Raw genomic sequence first — 20,121 nt, forward strand, 5'->3', positions numbered from 1 at the left:
TTACATTTCCCTAAATACTGTATCAATGTCTTTATGATTCAAGGAATGTCACAAGACCAACCTTATCACTCTGCCTTACCTAGAACACGAGTTGTGAGGTTTTGAAGTTGAAACACGGAATAGTGTTTTTCTGGTGCTTAGCTTTGAAGTCTCATAACTACAGTGGAACTTCGATTATACGCCCCCCGGTCATGCGACGACCCTCATTTTACGACAAATCAGTTTGGTCCTGGCAAAACACTTATAAAAATAATGCATGAAAAACCTCATTATACAATGCAATTTTACGCTGACCCTGCCTCACACGACGCCTCTCTGGTACCGTCTGAGAAAAAAAAATAAAAATAAAACCTAAGCAGACGCAGGCTGACACGTGAGCGCACTGCAGCCAGCTGATAACGAGTGTGCAATACCGTATTTACCCGAACGTAACTGCAACCGCGACTATAACGCGAGGGGCAACTTTCAAGTCAAGCGAAATAAAAAAAATAAAACCACGAATGTACTGCTAGATGCAACGGAAAAAGAAATGGTACCTTTATTGAGGAATCGCAATTCTCTTCACTCATCATCATTGTCTGAGGAGGAGACGGAGCTTCCCTTGGGCAGTATTCTCGGGCGATTACTTTCGTAGGTAGTTTGAAATTTTGCATGACTCGGCACTAAAAGCGTCCCCTGACAAGTGTTGCTAGAGCTGTCCTAAGCCTATCAGCGCCAAGTGAGCTGTCAGCCGTATACTTTGAGGGGTTCGGTGCCGGGACGAGCTGAGTCTCACGAAAGGGAACTATCTCCAAAAGTGATCGCCCAAGAATCAAGTCATCTGACGTGCCATCAAGCTTGTTGGAGATTTAAGTACTTCTTAAAGACTGCACTACCATTTTATTCGCGGTCAATACCAGGCCACTTAAAGTTCCACAGAACCTTTCTGACTGCCTTAAGAGGGCCTGCCGCTGGTCCCGCTATCCGCAAATTGTCGACTCGTTGATGTCGAGACACCGAGCCGCGGCAAACTTTCCCAGCTCCTCGGCCATCAAAATTGCTCATCTCTTGAAGCGGCCGTCACACCAAATGTGTTGCGTCGCCATAACGTTGCGAATGAACGGAGTCGAACCGCAAAAGGCCATAGAGTATTGCAGCATCGTAACCAGACACAAACACAGCGAAAACAGCGTTGATTCCAACCAAAAACAAGTTCTGACTTCGGTCGACTCTTCAAGTTACAGATTGCCAATGTAACGCTAAACATAGCGGGATTTAGAATATTTATTTTAAAATGGTCGATATTGCTGTTATTTGAAAGTAATGCAAATTAAGTTTTTTTTATATAATTGAATTTAACTTCCTTGGAGCAGTACAGGTTTGTGCCGCAGGCTTTATTCAGGCTGTCCGTACCCGTTTTTTCGGCAAGACTGAGCATCACTGCCTATACCGTTAGTTTTTTGATTATACGACACCCGGATTACACAATTTTGCGTGGTCCCCTCAAAGTCGCATAATCGGGGTTCCGCTGCATTTTTCAAGAAAAGGCAGAGCAATAAGGTTGGTCTTATAGCACTCCTTGAATCATACAGAAGCCATTGATACCCTGTTTAGTGAAATTGCAGGAACTAATAGTATTTTGCAAACCTTTGCAAAATATTATTTAAGGGAAGCTAGCATTAAACTAGCACTGATAAACAAAAATAGACTGCATATTAAAAATTAGCACATAATCTTACATATATGTACAAGCTTTCAGCACCATATCTCGAAAAATAAATTTTTTCTCTAAAACCCACTGCCCCCTTAACAGCAAAGTTCATTACAGTATGAAAATAGAGCACTGCACAATGCAGGACTCCAGCACAACTGCGGCTGCTAGCTCAAAAACATTATAAATTTTGTTTTCGGAAGTAAGCCCAAAATGAAATCATGGACAATGTAACTCAGGTATGAGCACAAACTAAAGGTTAGCACCCCTATACACAGTCTTTGATGCAGTGCTTCTAATTTGCATGCTGGCAATGAAAGAACCACCTTGACCACTGTTTCCTTTCTGTCCTGCATTTCTTAGCACCATGAGCATATATTCTTTATTCAAGAAAGCACCACCTACCGCGTTATGTAAAGACTAAACTTGTAAAACAGACGTTCTCAAGGTTTAACACACCTTTCGCTTTTCCACAGTCGTTCCACGCGGAAAACGTCAAGGCTTCCACCCTCTTCTGAACTGGGACTGTTGCTGCCATGCAGGTTTCTGAGAAGCGTTGATTTTCCTCCACCTTCTTCTGCTGCTGCATCTTCAGCTTTGGTGCCATCAGTGTCCCCACCATCCTCAGTCACTTTCGATGTGTTCTTGTCCCCTTGAGCCTCTTGTGACACTGGCTTCAGTGGGCTTTTGTCTTTGAATTTACTCAGGTATACACAGTCTCCTGTCAATCAAAACAGCCCACTTGAGCTTCACTCAAAACACTCAAGGCAACCTCAACCAGCAATGGAACAGTAGTGAAAAAAGTAGTCAGATCTTGTAACGAAGTCACATAAAGCAAGAAAATACCTTTGTTAAGTCCAATATCTGTCTTATATAAGCACGCATTTGTTACAAGCTGTGTTAGAAAGAAACATTTCTTGCTGACACAGCTTCATTAAGTTCATTATATTCGAGTTTTCTAAATCGAGGTTCGACTGTTAATAATATCCCAAAACTACACTAATACTACAAGAGATGCTATAGACCTACACCACGGCGCTATGTCACGAAAATGCAGTGGCGCTGTCGTCGGAATTTAGTTTCGCATGGTAGGCACTCCGCCGCCGAGCCGCCCACCCGTGTCGCGCCTACCACAGCAGCCGCATGGTTACGCGGGTGGTTGCACGGTTCCATCTTTGAGGTCTTTATTCTGTGATTTTACAACGAAGGAAACACAGTATGTCGACGAGCTGAGTTGCGTCAAACTACGCAAGAGGCTAAAGTTTTCATAGGTTTCCTCTTGATGAAAACCGTGGCAAGCAATGGGCCGCCGTGGTAAAAAGCGAAAGTTGGATTCTGATACCAGATCATCTATTATGCGCAAAACGTTTCGTAACAGTTAAGCTTCTCTTTTATTTTGAGTGACGTGCATTAGTCAACCTATATATGATCTTAGGATCGTTATTAGCGTGTCATTACACTTTCTTGCCGCACTGTGGGAAAACTAGATTAGGATTAGCCTTGAATGTAGGTCGAGCGAGCAGACGCCCCACAAAGGTCGAGCGAGCAGATTGCCCACAAAGCACGTCACATTCAAATTGATTTTCATCTCAAAGAATTGAGCCACCTGTAGTGTAGATATCCTATCACACGTTCACATATGCAAGCAGCACAGTCACAGATGCATTAATTGTAGTGTGGATGTCATAAAAGCGCCTAAACATGTCACTTAAATTTCGAGCGTGAAATAAAATGTACAGTCGTAGTACAGAGTTGGAGAGATCGGACAGCCGCGGCCAACAGCTCAGATTGCAGAGGCGGCACCGTAGGGCCGCTACCTCGCTGGTCCCATCACCGAGGCGATCGCTTCTATCGCCGCTTACGGCGACGTAGAAATCGGCTACAGCTTGTTTTTAACATGAAATAGTTCTTAATAGAAAAGAATATCTGAAATTTGCGCGTGTTTCATAAAGCAGCGCCCAGTACTAAACCACTGGCGCGATCGGGAGCAACGATCCGACGGCATTTCGTCTCGCAAACGGAAACCAAGCAACGGCCGTCCCAGCGAGGCGGCTCGGTTGGCTTGGAAGTACTACGTTTCGTTTGCTATTCGCACCAAAGACACCGAGGAAACCAATTCATTTAAGTCCACATTAATAGTGTTGTCAAAAATAGGCGCACTATGATGAGCTGCAGGCCAGGTCGCAAGTGCTGTCGGCCGTCACTGCGGCAGTCAGCGAGCTAGGCCTAGCGTCTCGTTCGGCCAAATCCCGATGGGGGCGAAATGCAAGAACGAGCACTGGGTGCACATTAAAGAACTTCACGTAGTCAAAATTAATCCGGCGGCACCACTACCGTGTGCTTCATAATGAAATCGTGGTTTTAGCACACCCCACCACCACCCCATTAAAAAAAAAAAAAAAAAAAAAATGCGCCATGCGCGCGTTCAAGCGGGGGCGGCGAACGTGGGTTGCGCCTAAGCGATGTCACTATAAGGCCTAAAATATATCGACGGTGCCTACCGCTGTTTACAAACATGGTGTAGGTCTATAGCGAGGACCCTGCAGTAATTATGACCCCTCAGGTTTTCTTGGCATGCACCTTTGTTTAGGTACACTGGAATTTTTACATTCCACTCGATGGGAATGTAGCCACTGTGGCTGGAAATGTCTGCTGCATGCTGAGCACTTCCATGTGCAATGTGGAAATTCTAAGTGCCTGTTCTAAACAGGACATCCACTGAAACACCAACTCAAATCAAGCATTTCAATGAACGCATAACCAAGCAGAATAAAAGCAATAAATGTGTGTGTTGGTAATTGCCTATCCAGGTGAGTACCATCAACTTGGCGTCTGTTACGCTATGACAATTAGTTAGATACACGTGCGACGCCCCATTACCTGTCACAGTGATAATCATGAAAAGCCGCAGACAACAAATGCTTGTTGAAGTCATACAATACCAAAACTTAATAATACTCGCCGTTGTGCAATTCACTCACCCTGTTTGACTTGCAAGTTCCCTTTAAGAAGTGTCAGGTAAGACTGGATACCACCGTTGGCCACAAGAGGTCCCAAGGGAATTTCCTGAATGAAGACACAAAAAAGCACGTCTTGACAAACATCACATTTGAGAAACTCACAGCGCACAAATGATAAGAAAAAGTGGAAGCGTTTTTTTCTGGAACCAGGTTATTCAAGAAACCTATAGCCCATAAATCTTCTTTCTTGTGCAATAAAGAGTCTCAGGAGAAAGTCAGCGTTGAAAGTCTGTATTCTTTGGCTTTTGTCCTTGTTCATGGTCACGCTGTCATACCTTGAACCATAAATTTTAAAAATTGGTAATTATGAGATTTAACGTTCTAAAACTGCACAGTGGATTATGAGGAACACCGCAGTGGAGGATACCGGATTAACTTGACCACCTGGGGTTCTTAAATCTAACACTTAAATCTAACAAGCACACAAGCATTTTTGGATTTCACCCCCATCAAAATGTGGCTTCCATAGGCAGGAATCGAACCCACAACCACACGCTCAACAGCAGAATGCCACAGTCACTGAGACATCGTGGCAGGTCAGAATGCATAACTAAATCAATTGAAATGAATCTATAAAACTGTACTTGTCGATTAGAGCTAGCAGCCACAGTGTCATTGAATCTCCCAGCACATAACTTAATGTACAGTTGCCAACAAATTTTCCAGCCAAAGGAGAACTGCGAGAGCATCGGAACTAAAAAACTAATTCAAAGGAAAACCAACTTTACTGCGCTGTACTCCACTAGCAGCTGGAAAGCTGGCAAATGAGTTTCTTACTTCACTGTAGAGCCCAACTACAACAATATCGGCTTAATTGTAAATTCCCTGAGAAACATCATCACAATGCAAGTAAATGAGGTGTCACAAGACAGTGTGTTCGCATACTCTGTTGACTCATTTAAACACACATTTTCACTGAGACCCCGGCCCATTAAAAATGATGTCGTGTTACTACTGTCAGCACATGCAGACACTGCCCAAAATATTATTCGACATACTTGTGCCCAATTGATTCAACAAACCTTCTGATTAGGGATCCGCAAATACCGAATAGTAGATTTCAAATAGAATATCGAATTGAATCATGAAAAAAAAGAAAGCCAAATATCAAATCGAATATCAGAAAATTTAAATCAAACTTTAATGCTTCCAAATTTTGTACAAAAAAAAAAAAAAACAGTGCTGCACATGTTTAGGAGGCTAATAACATTACTTTACAAGAATCTTGCTAGATATTAATAACTTGAAGTGACACTAAAGCAAAACAATAAATCAACTTAAGACTGATGAAGTATTCTTCGAAGACTCTGCCGTCGTTAATTACACTGAAATAGGTCAATTATTAGAAGAGAAAATGAAACTCAAAGTTAATTGTTTTGAATTTTGCGTGCAAACCCCAACGTTGGCACTTCAGTGTGACGTCACGACTTCCGAAGTAATTTTTCGTATTTGGACCGCGTTGATTCAGTAAAAGTTCACGAGATGTGCCATATTCAGTCTTGGGCTCCTTTTGAACACAATATAGTCAATCTTTACCGCTAAAGAATTAACTGAGAACTAGAAGACACTGTCAAAATCTATGACATCATGATGAGCTGGTGCGGGAACTTCAAAGTGGCATCACCACTCGCCTCCGTGTTTTTCGTTTCCTTCTGGCTTAACCAGCGGCTTCTCGCGGTATGAGTAGTGTTTTCGGTATTGTGGAAGGGTAATCTACTGATGCAGAAGAAATCATTTTTCCCTTTAGTGCCCCCATAAGTACCTATGACTCGAGATGCATATTATGCTCCACTCTTATTAAAAAAAATACCAATTTAAATTTCAACAATGATAACAATTTAGTTCGTATCCGAAAGTCCGGAATATATCTTTTATCGATGGAATGTCGGTCAAATAAAATTAAATGCTTTTTTCCATCTGAAGCTGAAGAAATAGCAAAGTTGCCCTAAATAGTTTAATAGTGGGCCATACAGTGCCTAATGGCAATCTTCTATTGCTTAGAAAGTATTGCTTTCCAGTTTTCTTTCAGAAAACAGGAGGGTTTTTCCATCTTTATGGCAGGTGGTTCTTGTGGGTTATTGTCAGCTCGTTAAGGCCTATCGGCACAGCAGACAAAAGCAGGCAACGCGCATCCCGCCACTCGGCACCGCTCTAAGCAGTCATCGGCGCTGCACGCGTCGAATGCAGTCAGCGCTGATGGTAAAGAGTTCTCAAATCGGGAGGCCCACTACAAGTTTGCGTGGCGTCCCCCCCCCCTCTCTCTCTTTCTTTTTTTTTTCTTTTTGTCTGCATCCATCTGCCATTTGTGCAAATGTGTCTGCAGCCAGGGACCAGCGCTATATCACATGATATTTTTGAGTCCGCCATGTAAATCGAAAGCTAGTTTTGTGACGGGTCGCTCGAAGCTACGAAAACAGACCATTGTGTGCCTACAAATGGCTTTCGGAACGAGATTTTGCAAATATGGCGGCCGTGAATATGCAATGGTCATCCTATGCACTCGCTTTCATTGGCAAGGCGGTTTGTCAGCTTTCTGAGGGTTGTGCGACCACTGTGAATAGATCTGCGTGGAACATTAGTTTCTGTCACCCGACAACACAGTTCCGATTAGGCCTGACGAGATAGTGTGGCCGTGACGACAATTCGGAGCCGGCCGATGTGATAACGAGCCACAAACTGTCACGGAAAGCTTGTCACTACAGTAGCCGACGGATTTTTCGGACTCCAAAAATTCGGACTTGTTGGATATTCCGGACTTCATAGATGTACCGGCAGGATTCCCATAGAGCTAATGCATTTTCGCGACCGATTTTTCGGACGAATCTAGGTGCCGATGTTCGATTTTCCGGACTAAATCGCTCGCTCCGAGCCACGCTACCCGATCTTGGAGGCCGCCATGTTGGATTTTCCGCTGGCTTGGCCGGGCTTAGCTTCCAGTGGCCCCCTGTATAGCCTTCAAGATCAGTACACGCACGCTATCCTCTCGTTTCCGAGGCCATGCCCGCTCTTCCTTGGCCGACAAAACATTCCAAAAAGCGGCACTTGCTCTCTTTTTTCTTTTTTTTTTCCGGTCAGCTCGGCACTATCGTCATATCACTTAAGCGGAATCCGTTTTTTTTTTTTTAAGTTTCGGTTGTGCCGTACGCCGTGAGCGGGTGAAAGCTTGCGAGGGTCAGCCGGCAACCGCAATTTAATCTCACGCACGCGACAAAGGAAGGCGGCCGGAGGCGCGCGCGGACTTCGTTCGCTCGTGGGGCACGGGGAGAAGGCGGCGGAGACGGTGGGGAGTTGCATTCAGCTCTTGCGGCTGCTGCCGACGGAGCTGCCGCGCAGGCACCGTATCTTGAAAGCGATCTGCTATGTGGCCGAAGTTTGCGCCCGCGATCTGCGATGGGTACAAAGGGCGTGCGCCGAGTGCCAGCAGCTTCGTATGCGCCGTTTTTTTTTTCCCCGTTTTTTTTTTTCCGACGTTCGCGTTGAAGCGAGAGAATAGACAGCGCGAAGGTCAATTTGCCCGCGATCATCGAGCGAGATGTGTTCATGTAACCTGTGCGCGCGTGACACCGTGCTTATTTAATTAGTAAGCGCATATTTACAACTTTATACGGCCGATAAAACTAACATCCTTACTTCGTATCGGTGTCTATTAATTTGCTATCGCAATCGATGCTCCGCCTTTTGGGCGAAACTACGACATTTTTCTTAAGCCGGCCTCATATTTTTTTTCTCTTGGGGATGGGGGTGGGGGCGAGTTTCGCGGACTGTTCGGTTTTTCGGACTGCTCGATTTTTCGAGCTATTTTTCAGTCCCCGCGAAGTCCGGAAAATCGGTCGGCTACTGTAATATGTTTTTATGGGTGGCTCACCAGTGATCAGTCTCAAGATCACTTGTATGGGTTACAGCGGCATTCGAGTTCACAGTGGACCAGCAGGCAACTACCGCAAGCACGCGTACCAAGTTCGTCTGTCTATTTGCATATGGGTAGAAAGCTCCTAACTGTGCGTCTGCGTATGTATAAAATGAACTGGTGTATTCGATGCAATCAGGTTGCCTTCCAGTGGCTAATCAGCCCAATCTTCACATATGCTTACGTGCTCTACACATGCGCTGCTGTTGTAGTTCCCTCTATTGCCGTCATGTTAATCATTTCAATCGGTATCGTCGACCTGGTCAAACCTTGCTGACACCATGGTTGTTAATTTACCTAGTTAGTGAACGTTTGCAACTTTACACGGCCGATACAACTATTATCCTTACTTCGTGTAGCTGTCTATGCATTTGCTATTGCAATCGATGGTTCACCTTTCGGGCGAAACTGCAACTCTGTTAGAGGTGGCCGCAAAAAAAAATCGCTCAAAATTTTACCCCGCATAATTAACGCACCCCCAAACTTTGCACATACCGTAAAAACCCGCGTATAATACGAGGTTTTTCTAAATTTTACCATGTAAAATTTCTGCCTCGTATTATATGCGGATCCCAAAGTTTATAGCGGAAAATTTGCAGTGTCGGGTTCGTTTTTGCTCACTGCTATCATCATCAAGACTCGTAGTGGAGTATGTGTCATCTTGCGGTGGCGTCGGTAGGCTGCTGCTGCTTTCAACGGGCGCCATTTTGACCACGCTAAAAATCGGCACGTTCGCTAGTCTATCTCGCACAATGTCGGGACCACGAAAGTAGTACCCAGCTGCCTTTAAAAGGAAAGTTATTTTAGCTGCTGAGGCCATTGGAAATTGCGCCGCAGGGCGGCACTTCGGCGTCACCGGGGGTAACCGGGGGCAGCGTCCACGGCTGGGATGACATCCCAGTTGCAAAGTTGCAACGGCGGCAGATAAGCGCATTTGGCCTTGGCAACGCCGTCGCTTCGGTGGTAGTGGCTCCCCTCGCCATCCCTCTCAACTCCCTCGTAGCTCCCCCCACCTTCGACTGGCTCCGCGCGCCCACCGCCGCTCGCGTTGGCACGGCGCCCACTTAGCCCTTTCCCTGAAGTTTCGTTTTCTGCCGTTGTCGGGAAGTTGGCCGAGACCTCGGCTCGTACACGCGCGTTCCGGCGCGATGGTGAAACGGCGACCTTGCTATTCAAGAGTGAAATTGCCGCCGCGAGTTTTTTTTTTTTTTTTTTGTTTTATTTTTCTCCACGTGGCGTTGAGGGGTCTATCCTAAGCTTTTGCTCTATGGCGGTGTCGGAGCAATGCCGGTCGGAGGCGCCATGTTTACTTTCTTCTAGAAAAATGATGAATTTAGGAACCAAACCAAACAGTGATTATAACAATCAAACTGTAAACATTGTACAAACTAGCAGAAGCAGAAATTGTCAGCAATTCCTAGCCAATTCAGCGTATTCCCAGCCGTTTTTCACATCTGCATAACCTATCTTGTTATGCCTTGTCTAGCCCCTTTTTTGTGTCCTTTGATTTCGCGCTGTTTAACAAGACCGAACACAAGTTAGCTCATTTTCACACCCTAGTGTATAACATAACCTTGCATATAAGATCCAAATGATATGCACATCTGGCTATTCTACAGCTGAATGGTTTGCTTAAATACACTATGCACCATCAAAGCGCACAGCAGAAAACTCTGCTATGGACAGCATGCTGATTACATTCATAAAACTCAAAAACAATACCATAAAATATGACTGAATAAGCGTTAAGAAATTCAACTTGCCAAACAAACTTCACGTGGATTGCACAATTCACACAGGTAGTTCTCAATGTCACCATTTACGCCCATACAGTCGCAGTGCTGCCAGACCTGGAATGAAAGAATGTGATAGATGGAGACATCAACTACATTTCTAAAGATATGTTACATCAAATGAAGGTGGTAGCAACAGCAGGGGACAAATTGCACAGGAAATCCCAATACAGTGGGACCCATTGATACATTCCTCACTTCTGCGTTTTCTTGGCTGCTACATCACATTTTCACAGTCCCGATCTAAAGCCCATTTACTCTTATGTATTATGTTGCCATTTGATACGTCACCATTCTGTAATGTTGCCACATCTTACGTTGCATTTAAACACGCCGACGGTCACACAAAATTGTCGGTGAAGTGGCAAATACACTCTCACACGCTGCTATCAAGACGATAAATGCAACTCGCAATTACACCTGTCAAGCCCCACCCATGACCCTGCCCCGAAATGCTCTAAGTACGCAATCGTCAGTCCCAATAAGTGTGTCTCGGCGCGATTGGGGTTTTTGCTGGTTCCTAAAGTAAACTTCACTGCAATAGAACTGTGTTATTCAGTGAACCATACCCAAAATATTGCAGTGAAGTATATCAAGTGTGGAAAGGGGTCACTGTCACGGAACATAGTACATTATACACGTCTGTGCACGCCACCTCTGATCACAATATGAGTGCCAAGACCTCTAATAACTGCACTGGCAGCCATCCAGAGCCTTCCTCACTGTTTCGTTTTGCCAGCCGTTATATATTTTCTTCCCTGCGCTTTCCTTTAAAGATTTCAGCGGATTTCCACTGTAGTTTCAAAGAGTGATAAAATGACATCATTTTTTGCTTGCTCCAATTTGTTTCTAGGCCTGCTGATTCACTGTTTGGACACTCTGTATAGTGAGGCTTGTGAACTGCAAAAGACTTGAGTGGAAGGTGTACTTGCGCCACTGCGCAAAAAAGAAAAGCCAGAACTAGGCACCACAAACTCTATATAAGTATGTGCACACTCACAATGTGATGCTTGTGACGTCTCGACAGCTGCGCGCATACACCCATGATTCACAGGCGACCTTGCACACTCATTTATCAGAGTGGTGTATCCATACATCACATCGCTTTTGCGATTTCATGCACACAAGAGAGTTTGATATTTTGCGCAGCCAAAGTTAAGAGACCCAGACCTCCAGGCACACAAAAGAATGCAAAAGAAATACAAAAGAACATAAATGCTTGGGTGAGCTATTTAAGAAACTCGCTACTGTGATACGACCGTGTATGCTCAACACACCTCAAGTTTTCTGTTAGATACCTCCTAAGTGGATGAAGTCTATCTATAATGCTATAAAGAAATGCGTAACCAATGGTGGGATCGAATCTGTCTTCCCACACAGCAGCCCAATTAGACCACAATTGTAAGCATGCTTCTCTCATGCAAAAGTTGCTAAAACATATGGCACGTGAGTCATGTGCCAGTTTCTCGCTTTCTTGCCTTGTGAAACCTAGGGCTTTGAGACAAAGCACTGTGTTAGACTGCACTGCCTTTGGCCCACACTTTTTATCAACTGGATACCTACAAAGTTTGTGAGGATCACCTTATGCAATCCAAGAAAGCACATAAAAGAAGAGAGGGAGAGAGAGCAAAAAAAAGAAACAGACTTGGATGGTGAACTGTGCTTGTTGGAACTCATCCATGATAGCAGTGCACATGACAGCACAGCTATCTTGAAGGGGGTAAAAAAAAAGAAAGAAAAGCTAATCCAGAACGCTGAACTAAGGGCCGTGCTCCCTCATGGGCTGCAGCAGATAGCGCCAACCTTTCCTTTTCTCACAATGAACCACATTTGACTTCAATGTACTACTCTAAATATTTGAAGGGTTGCAGTGTAGCAGAATTTAGGAAACAATGCCTTACACATTTGACAAGTCTGACTTTCAGACAATATGTAGATTAATGTCATTCACACTAAGTTGTGTAAGTCAAATCAACATGACACATCTTTGCATGAAGAAAAAGTTGCAGAAGTGCACTTTTTAGGCCCATTTCAGCTTCACCTGGACAAATTTTATTTTGGACAATGCCTTACAGTTAGATCAGGAAAAAAAAAAAAGTACAAAAGAAGCCACAGGGGTTCCCTACAGAACCTTGCACTACAATGCAACACACTTACAAAGCACTTCTCGCACTGGATCATTAGGCCTTCATCCTTGAAGATGTTGCAGACACACCGGATCACCTCCTCATCCTCCTCCGCAGGTTTTTCTTTTACAGCATGAGACAGGAAAAGTGAAGAAAGCAATTATAGCACAAGAAAGTAACCAAGCAACGCATGACATTGCAAATATTGCAAATGTATTTCCTTGTATAAGAAAAACATTGATAAATGTAAAATATACAGTTGTGGCCATGCCAATCTTAAAAGGACCCTGAAACGATTTTGATGATTTTGTACAAACGTACTGAGTCGTTCGAGTAGGTCCTTCAGATCATTAATTGACGCATCTAAGCGCTCCACATAAAGCGTATAATTTATTATAAGGTTTTAAAAAGGTACATCGCTACTGATAGCAGCATGCCAATCGCCTGAGTTTTCAGTTCAAGTGACGCGATTTGACCATAACACATCAGAAGGGCCAGCTACCCGATTGGCTGCCCAGGGCGCGTCATCGTTAATTTGTCCAGCATTATGGTGAACAAATGTTGTTCGTAATAGTTTATATGTTAGTCAATTTGTTTCTATAAAAAGAAAGTAACAGAAAGAGAATGCACAAGGACATCTATCACTACCCTAAAAGCACTTCCGGCCCACAGCAAGTGTCGCCTGCTTGTGTTACAACGTGCTCCGTGTTGACAAGAGCTGCACTGGCTGCGTGGGTAGTGTTGGTCGCGTTCTTTCTTTTCGCGAGCACCATACGGTTCACCCTTGTTGCGTTGTGGGCTGCAAATGTAGCGATCGGCAACATGTCAAGCTGCGACATCATGCCCCGCTGCAAGGCAGCAAACGAGCGGAGTGGCTTCAGCGCATCAGACTGTATATCCAAACGGCACCAGCATCTACACGTTTGCGGCCGTCACTTCACGCCGAAGGATTACTACCACAATAGAGTTTAGCGTGTTCGGTATTCGGGTAAGCGCAAGTGTGATGAACAATTTACGTTTATTTTTAGGCGATAAATGGCGGTGCAAACATGAACTGCTTACACGGTGCAGCCACCTAGCGGCACAAAGCTCAACCATACACACAGCTAATATAGCAGTAACAAAGTTTTTAACACGAAAGTGTTTTATGCCGGGGTCCACCAAGACTTCACTGACGTATTTCCGTCACGGAAATACGTCATACGGAAATACGGAATGACGTTCTTACAATGTACACGAACATAATACAAAGAAAGAAACCAGAAGAAAAAGTTCCACAAACATGCAAAATTTGGAAATCGAACCCACGACCTCTCGGTCCGCGACGATAGATCGCCGAGCGTTTAACCCATTGCGCCACAAACGCATTTGCAGAGAGCTACACAGACGCGCCTTATATATCTAACACTCCTCCGTGTACCCGCGCTCTTGCTCGGGGCGGTGCCGCCGCCTACGAGCAGAAAAGAAAAGTACTGCATTATGACACTAACGCGCACCGACAGTGAACGCTTCGGTGGTCTCAGCACTACGACGCCTCGATGCCAGCATTCGAAGGGACGCTGGCATCAAGAAGCACTACCAACGCCACCTAGGTGGCGGCGTTCACCGTACTCAGCACAGCGGAGCATGGCCTCCGCAATTAGCTCTGAAAATGTTTCTGAAGTTGATCGCGGAGGCTGCAATTACGACGCGCTGTACGCGCTGATTTGACTCGGTGACGATTCAGTTACGTGCTTTGTCTTGCGCGTTGTATTAGTGTGTCAGTTACGTGCTTCGTCTTTCGCGTTGTGCTAGCGTGTGCAGCGTAGTGCAGCTTCCATATGCACGACGGTTGCTCATGGTCATCGACGTTGGTAGTCGTGATGGAGGAGACGTGCCACCAGGCGTCAGCGTGGGTGCATCAACGCCTAAGGGCGCTTTAGCCACAAAACACGAATAGACATTATATATCAATGTGCAATAAACATTACACTACTTCTGTGAAGACACGTTTCACTTTCGTGTTCTATACCGATTCCTATATAAGAGGGATCAACCACATTTTTTCTACTTTGCTGCTGGCTCAAATTTTCGGCAGGAGCGTAATCTTGAACACGTTGTCTTTTTCTATGTTTAAAATGTTTTACACTTGGTTACAGCAATACATGGAGGAAGAAAAATTTTCCTTCCTCCATGCAGCAATATAAGCTCTGTATTTGGCTGGTTAAGCTCTGCGCCACCAGATGGCTGGACCGTGCATGCTGGTCAGACCGCTCTCGTACGTCTACGAAGCTCCTTCATCGTAGCAGTATGCAGGGGCTTTAGTTTATGCCTCTGCCTATCCGTCAAAACACCCAGCTCGCCTGTGGTAACCGGAATACCGGACATGCTCGGCGCTGCAACAGAATGCTCGCAATGCACGCTGCTTGATCGCTCTCGCTGGTGATTGACGGCCAGGCGGCTGGTGGAGAGGTTGGAGAGCCTTCGCGCTGACGTACTGGCTCCAAGACAACCAGAAGTAGACGACAACACGTCACAACATGACGTAGAGCCAGCAAAGGCGGAGCTTAGCTCCGATCACTCGGCGAACGAGTTCAGGAGGAAATGCATGGCTAGGAAGGAGGGTAACTTGTAATCGTCCGTAGCTCTCTTAACATGAAACGATTCACTTAAATTGTGACGCGAATGTTTTACTGTAGCTGTACCCTACACGTCTACAAAATTTGTCCAAACCGTTTCAGGGACCCTTCAAGTCAGTTATGCTAAAGGTCAGCACAGAGGACTGCCTCATATTTCACTGCAGACATGCAGACACTACCTGACAGTATAGTACTCACAGTACCAAGAATAAATACTAAAGTTGCAGCTTAAATATAAATATTAAAGAATGCAGCTTAATCTCATGCTTGGTTATGATGGTGCAATGGCCACAGTGACTGCATAAACATACGGTGTTTTTCACTGGTCGATCTGGAGCAACCGCCGAAATCCTGGAGCGAGCGCTCAGATTTCACCAATCCGAATCTGCCAGTGGAGAGGAAAAATGCTTCGTGGTGAATCATACCAGAAGTCTGTGCGCACACGTTTCACAAACTGACTTCCACTCTGTACGTTTCCATGGCAATCAAAGCCACCACCTCACAGTGGGTGGAAGTGACATTTCCGCCCAAATCCGCGCCTCGGTAGCGGAGCAAGTGAGAGCGATCCGGTGCGGAGCGAGTTGATCCAGAATGACCAATGGAAAGCGCAAACCTGCTCTTGATCGACCAGTGAAATCTGGATTCGCCCCCTCAGAGCAAGAAATCCTGCTCCAGATCAAGCAGTGAAAAACACCATTAGGCTTAAAGGGGCACTGCAACACTTTCTGAACGTGGTAAGGTTATCGACCTGTATACGACAATGCAGCCATGCCCATGCAAGCCAAATATAATTCCACTGTATGCAGCGGGAAGCTCACAATCTCACACAAAATATTGCTCGCTGCGGCTTTCAAGGCGTCCTAGATTATGCCCTGCCTATGACTTCATAACCTCGCACGACAGCCCATAGATGCCAGACATTGAGTGATTGTTCATGATCAAAAGTCGCTGCGAAGCGAAAGCTTGCACAGGCATGCACACTCCTACAATCTTCTAGCATACAGGGAAGTAAGCAATAAACACATCCGATCTGTTCCTTAGTGCCAACTGCTCCGTTGGGCATTTTTGTCAGATGCCAACCTTGAAGGGGTACAATTAGTACACCACAAAAAGAATGAAAAGCAAGAAATGAGCAATAGGCAGGACATTGCTATCAGCACCACTCTAGCTCAGAGGAAATGTGTTGCAGATGACAACAACAGATGACGCATATGCAGTCAACTTCCATTAATTCATCATAAGGTGATTCAAACGACATTTTGGTATGAACATAGCCTTAAAGTTGGCCACACTTTTTAAGTGCCGTTAATTCAAACTTCTAAATTGTGAAAACTAATTTCACAGGCCCCGCCTAGGTCAAATTACTGGAAGCTAACTGTACTGCAGCAGCATTCTTCCGAACGAAAACTGGGCTGATCCTCACCAGAACAGTGAGCAGAATGACTAAAGTGCCCCTACTCACCGTGGTTGGCTGAGTAAGTGCTGAAGTGCGACGGCACCGGCTCTCCAAGAATGTCCTCCAGGATGGGCACTACTAGGTACTTGGCTTCTTCGTAACAACGCCTGAGCTTGCTTACAGATGTCATCAGGTCCGTATTGTCCTTGTGGTACAGCTGTGCAGCAGATATTTTGGCTCATTAAAACATAAAACTAAGCAGAGGAGACCAAGATCTACACAAAACATAAGTTGCACATGTGATGGCAAGTGTGGAATATTTCCCAAAAGCGCAAATTTTCCTGCAAGTACAAAAATTTGTCATAGTGAAATTAACTTGCTCTGTAGCCTGCCATGTATTAATATCACATCATTAAGCCCCCCATGACTTCACTGTTTCACGAGAGAAACATGTTTTTTTCTTCAACAGTGCAATAATGTTGCAGCATGAGAATAGAACACCAGCACATTTTTAGAGTAGGATCACACAGCGTCACTGCACACATATTAGGAAATATGACCATGAGATAATTTTGGCTGAAATATGCTGCATTCAACGGTTGCTGGCGCAAGCAAGCACTCCACAATATGCACTTCGGCCATGAAAATAGCGCCGTTTTCACATGACATAAAAGTGGATGCACTGATGTCATGCTGCAAATTGTCTGCCAAAATTATATTCCTTGCACTTACCACTTGAGGGGCAAATAAACTGGAATAATACCAGTATTAAAAAATTATGTTGTCTAAAGCAACAGTTTGAACTGACTATCATGTCCAGTCATGGCCATATGCATCTCAATAAGGAGAAAATCCGTCGTTGTAACACACAAAGAGACGTGGTGGTTACCTTTTAAGAAATTTCTTCTCATACCTACCACTTATCACCGAAATCCGACACCCAAAAGCAGACTTAAAATGCTGCATTGCACCTTTAGATCCACGGGTGCATAGTGCACATTGCATCAGGATTGCAAAGCACTTCATACTGCAAAGCACCCAAGGTAACGAACCCACGTGAACCTGCACGACGTTGGACTGGCAGCTTACTTTTTCTGTGATTGGCTCTGCATTAATTTGCATCATGTTGTCATTGTTCTATTCACTCAAATCAGGACTTGTTTAAAATTTGCTTTGTGGACAAATGTTACCACCATTGATGACCTTGTGTTTTTAAAAGTGTGCTATTCCAAATAGTGTGGAAGGAAGTTCTCATATTCAGGCTATGGATAGCTAAGTAATGGCTGATGTTGATGAGAAGCCTCTGATTTCATCGGCACCCCCAACTTATCAACTGCAGCCAGCACAGTAATGTACGTGGTGCATTACCAACAGCTAGGGTGACTCTTTGACAAGCATGAATTTTGATTGGCATGAACTAAGGATTGCATAAGTGCTTCACTGCTTCCTGTATTTATTCTCACATAAAATATATCGCCTTCTTATTGGGCTAACTTTGTACGACAATGGCAACACACCATCACATAAAAAAAAATTTGTGGCAAGGCCTTTACTTGATATGTATCAATGGAAAAGCCATGCAGTAACTTGCAAGTCTCTGGTTTAAGATATAGCACATCCATAGCTGGTGATAATCTTTTCCTTTCGGCTTTATCGGCGTTTGAATGGCACATGTCAGATAAATGTATGTTTATATCGCGCCCGTTTTCACTTTCTGAAATATATTTATAAGTCTGCGCTTGTACTGCTTATATCTGACTTATTCGTATTTTTCCGCGCTGCCCTGCCTATACTTACATAATGGACCAATTAGCCCAAACCAAAGTTTTAGTGCAGTGTCTATAGTTACCAGCATTAGTTTAATTCTTTCCTTACCACGGGGAAATTGGCTGTTTTTTGCATGTTTGAGTTGGAATTTTTCCTGCAACAGCCAATAAGTTTACAATGTCATGCAGTATATAAAAGGGAAGGTAAATGAACGTGCTTTCAAATAATATTTATTTTTTAAAAATACAAATGCGTTATCTGCATTAAAAAAATCTTTAAAAAATTTTCCATACAAAAATTTTGGTAAGAAGTAACATCTCTGGGAAATATACAAAATATACAAACTGTTGATATATCCCTTGGCAGCATTTTTCCAAAGAATTATACCCATAGATAAAGTACTCTTTGAGTTAAGAAAAATTACATGACGCATAGTGAAACATTCAAGTTCTTGGCTGGTCCTACTTATGATTTTTTTTTTCAAGAAAAAGATGATTTACAGCATAATATTATATACAAAAACACAAGAGCTACACGCACATTTCAAAAGTACATTTCGGAAAAGAAACAGTAATTACAAAATATGTAATAAAAATTACCAAACACAAATAATTTATGAAATTCACGGCAAACTTTCCTAATGATAGACTTACATCGTCAGAGAAAAAAATTATCTACATCAGTTTGTCAAGGATATGCGTCCATGCATATTTGTTGGTGTTTATATAAAGCATGAACGACCTCCGCCGTAAGGAACAAGCGACAAAAATAGAGAGCTCTCGCCAGCCGCTTCGGACCCCTACGGAGTGTCATCCCGAGGTCAATGCCCAGATCTCTCTGGGGCCGAAACTGGTGGCAGCACGTGTTGTTCAAATGAAGTGGACACACCAGAAATAAAGAAAATAATAGTTTGGACACCTACAGGGCAATTGAAACGGCTGTAGATATCAATAAACAAAACGGGAGTCGGAAACTAAACTTGCCGGTGGGTAACAGCTGATGTTCCCGGCTGATCTGATGAAGTTTCCTCATCCAAACTAAACTCCGACGACGCGACATCGATGTCCGAGTCATCGCTGCTCGAGAAGTCCAAAAGATCGCTTCAAGGATCGTCGGGATCAAGCGAAACTGCTTTCATTTGAGTGCGCGTGGTACCGGATGTCGACGCCATCACACCGCTCAAGTGCGCCTCAACCTTTGAGCTCACGCACCCTTTAAATATCCCCACCTCGGGGTATAAATGTGAACCGCGCAGAAACGGAAACTATACTTTGTATACAATCACCGAGATGGTGCTTTCGAGTCCAGGAGCGCAGCGTTTTTTTTTTTTTTAAATAGGTGCTCAAGAACTTCAGTCACCGGTGATCGATGCCTAGTGCCGTGGTAAGGAAAGAGTTAACATGCACAAGACTACACAGTAGTTTTATGTTCAGAAAAGAGACAAGTCTGTTTTCCTGAAGAGAGATCTTAAGAGGTGATCTTAATTCTAGTGACTGTTGGATGCAGAATATACGCGGAATATTGATTGCAGCCACCGCAGGGTGCCACGACAAGCCCTCCCCTTTGTGAGACGCTCAGACTGCAACGTAGCTCTGACCTGCAGCTGCCCCCGGCACGCTAAAAAATCACGAACACGGCATACTGGGACTTACGTCATAGAGACACCACCAGATGCACACATTGTCTGCTTAGATGCTGTTTAAAGGGGCCCTGAAAAACTGTTTATTGACGGTGAGAAATACATTTAAAGTTTAAACTATTTCAGTCATACTTTTCAACAAAAAGTACTTCAATGCGTTCAGCA

The 20,121-nt window shown here is 44.3% G+C and overlaps 1 protein-coding gene across 1 annotated transcript in view; it reads right to left on the reverse strand.

Annotated features, from left to right (window-relative positions):
- The window catches only part of LOC119442985 (serine-rich adhesin for platelets-like), a 100,642-nt gene that overhangs the window by 18,096 nt on the left and 62,425 nt on the right, over positions 1-20,121 (reverse strand). The window contains exons 20-24 of the mRNA XM_037708087.2: positions 16,617-16,767; positions 12,568-12,659; positions 10,381-10,467; positions 4,672-4,756; positions 2,150-2,411 (exon numbers count right to left, since the gene is read on the reverse strand). Coding sequence (XP_037564015.1) covers positions 2,150-2,411; positions 4,672-4,756; positions 10,381-10,467; positions 12,568-12,659; positions 16,617-16,767 — 677 coding nt within the window. The remainder of the gene's footprint in view (positions 1-2,149; positions 2,412-4,671; positions 4,757-10,380; positions 10,468-12,567; positions 12,660-16,616; positions 16,768-20,121) is intronic.

The sequence above is a fragment of the Dermacentor silvarum genome, chromosome 2, assembly GCF_013339745.2.
Source record: "Dermacentor silvarum isolate Dsil-2018 chromosome 2, BIME_Dsil_1.4, whole genome shotgun sequence".
Lineage (NCBI taxonomy): Eukaryota > Metazoa > Arthropoda > Arachnida > Ixodida > Ixodidae > Dermacentor > Dermacentor silvarum.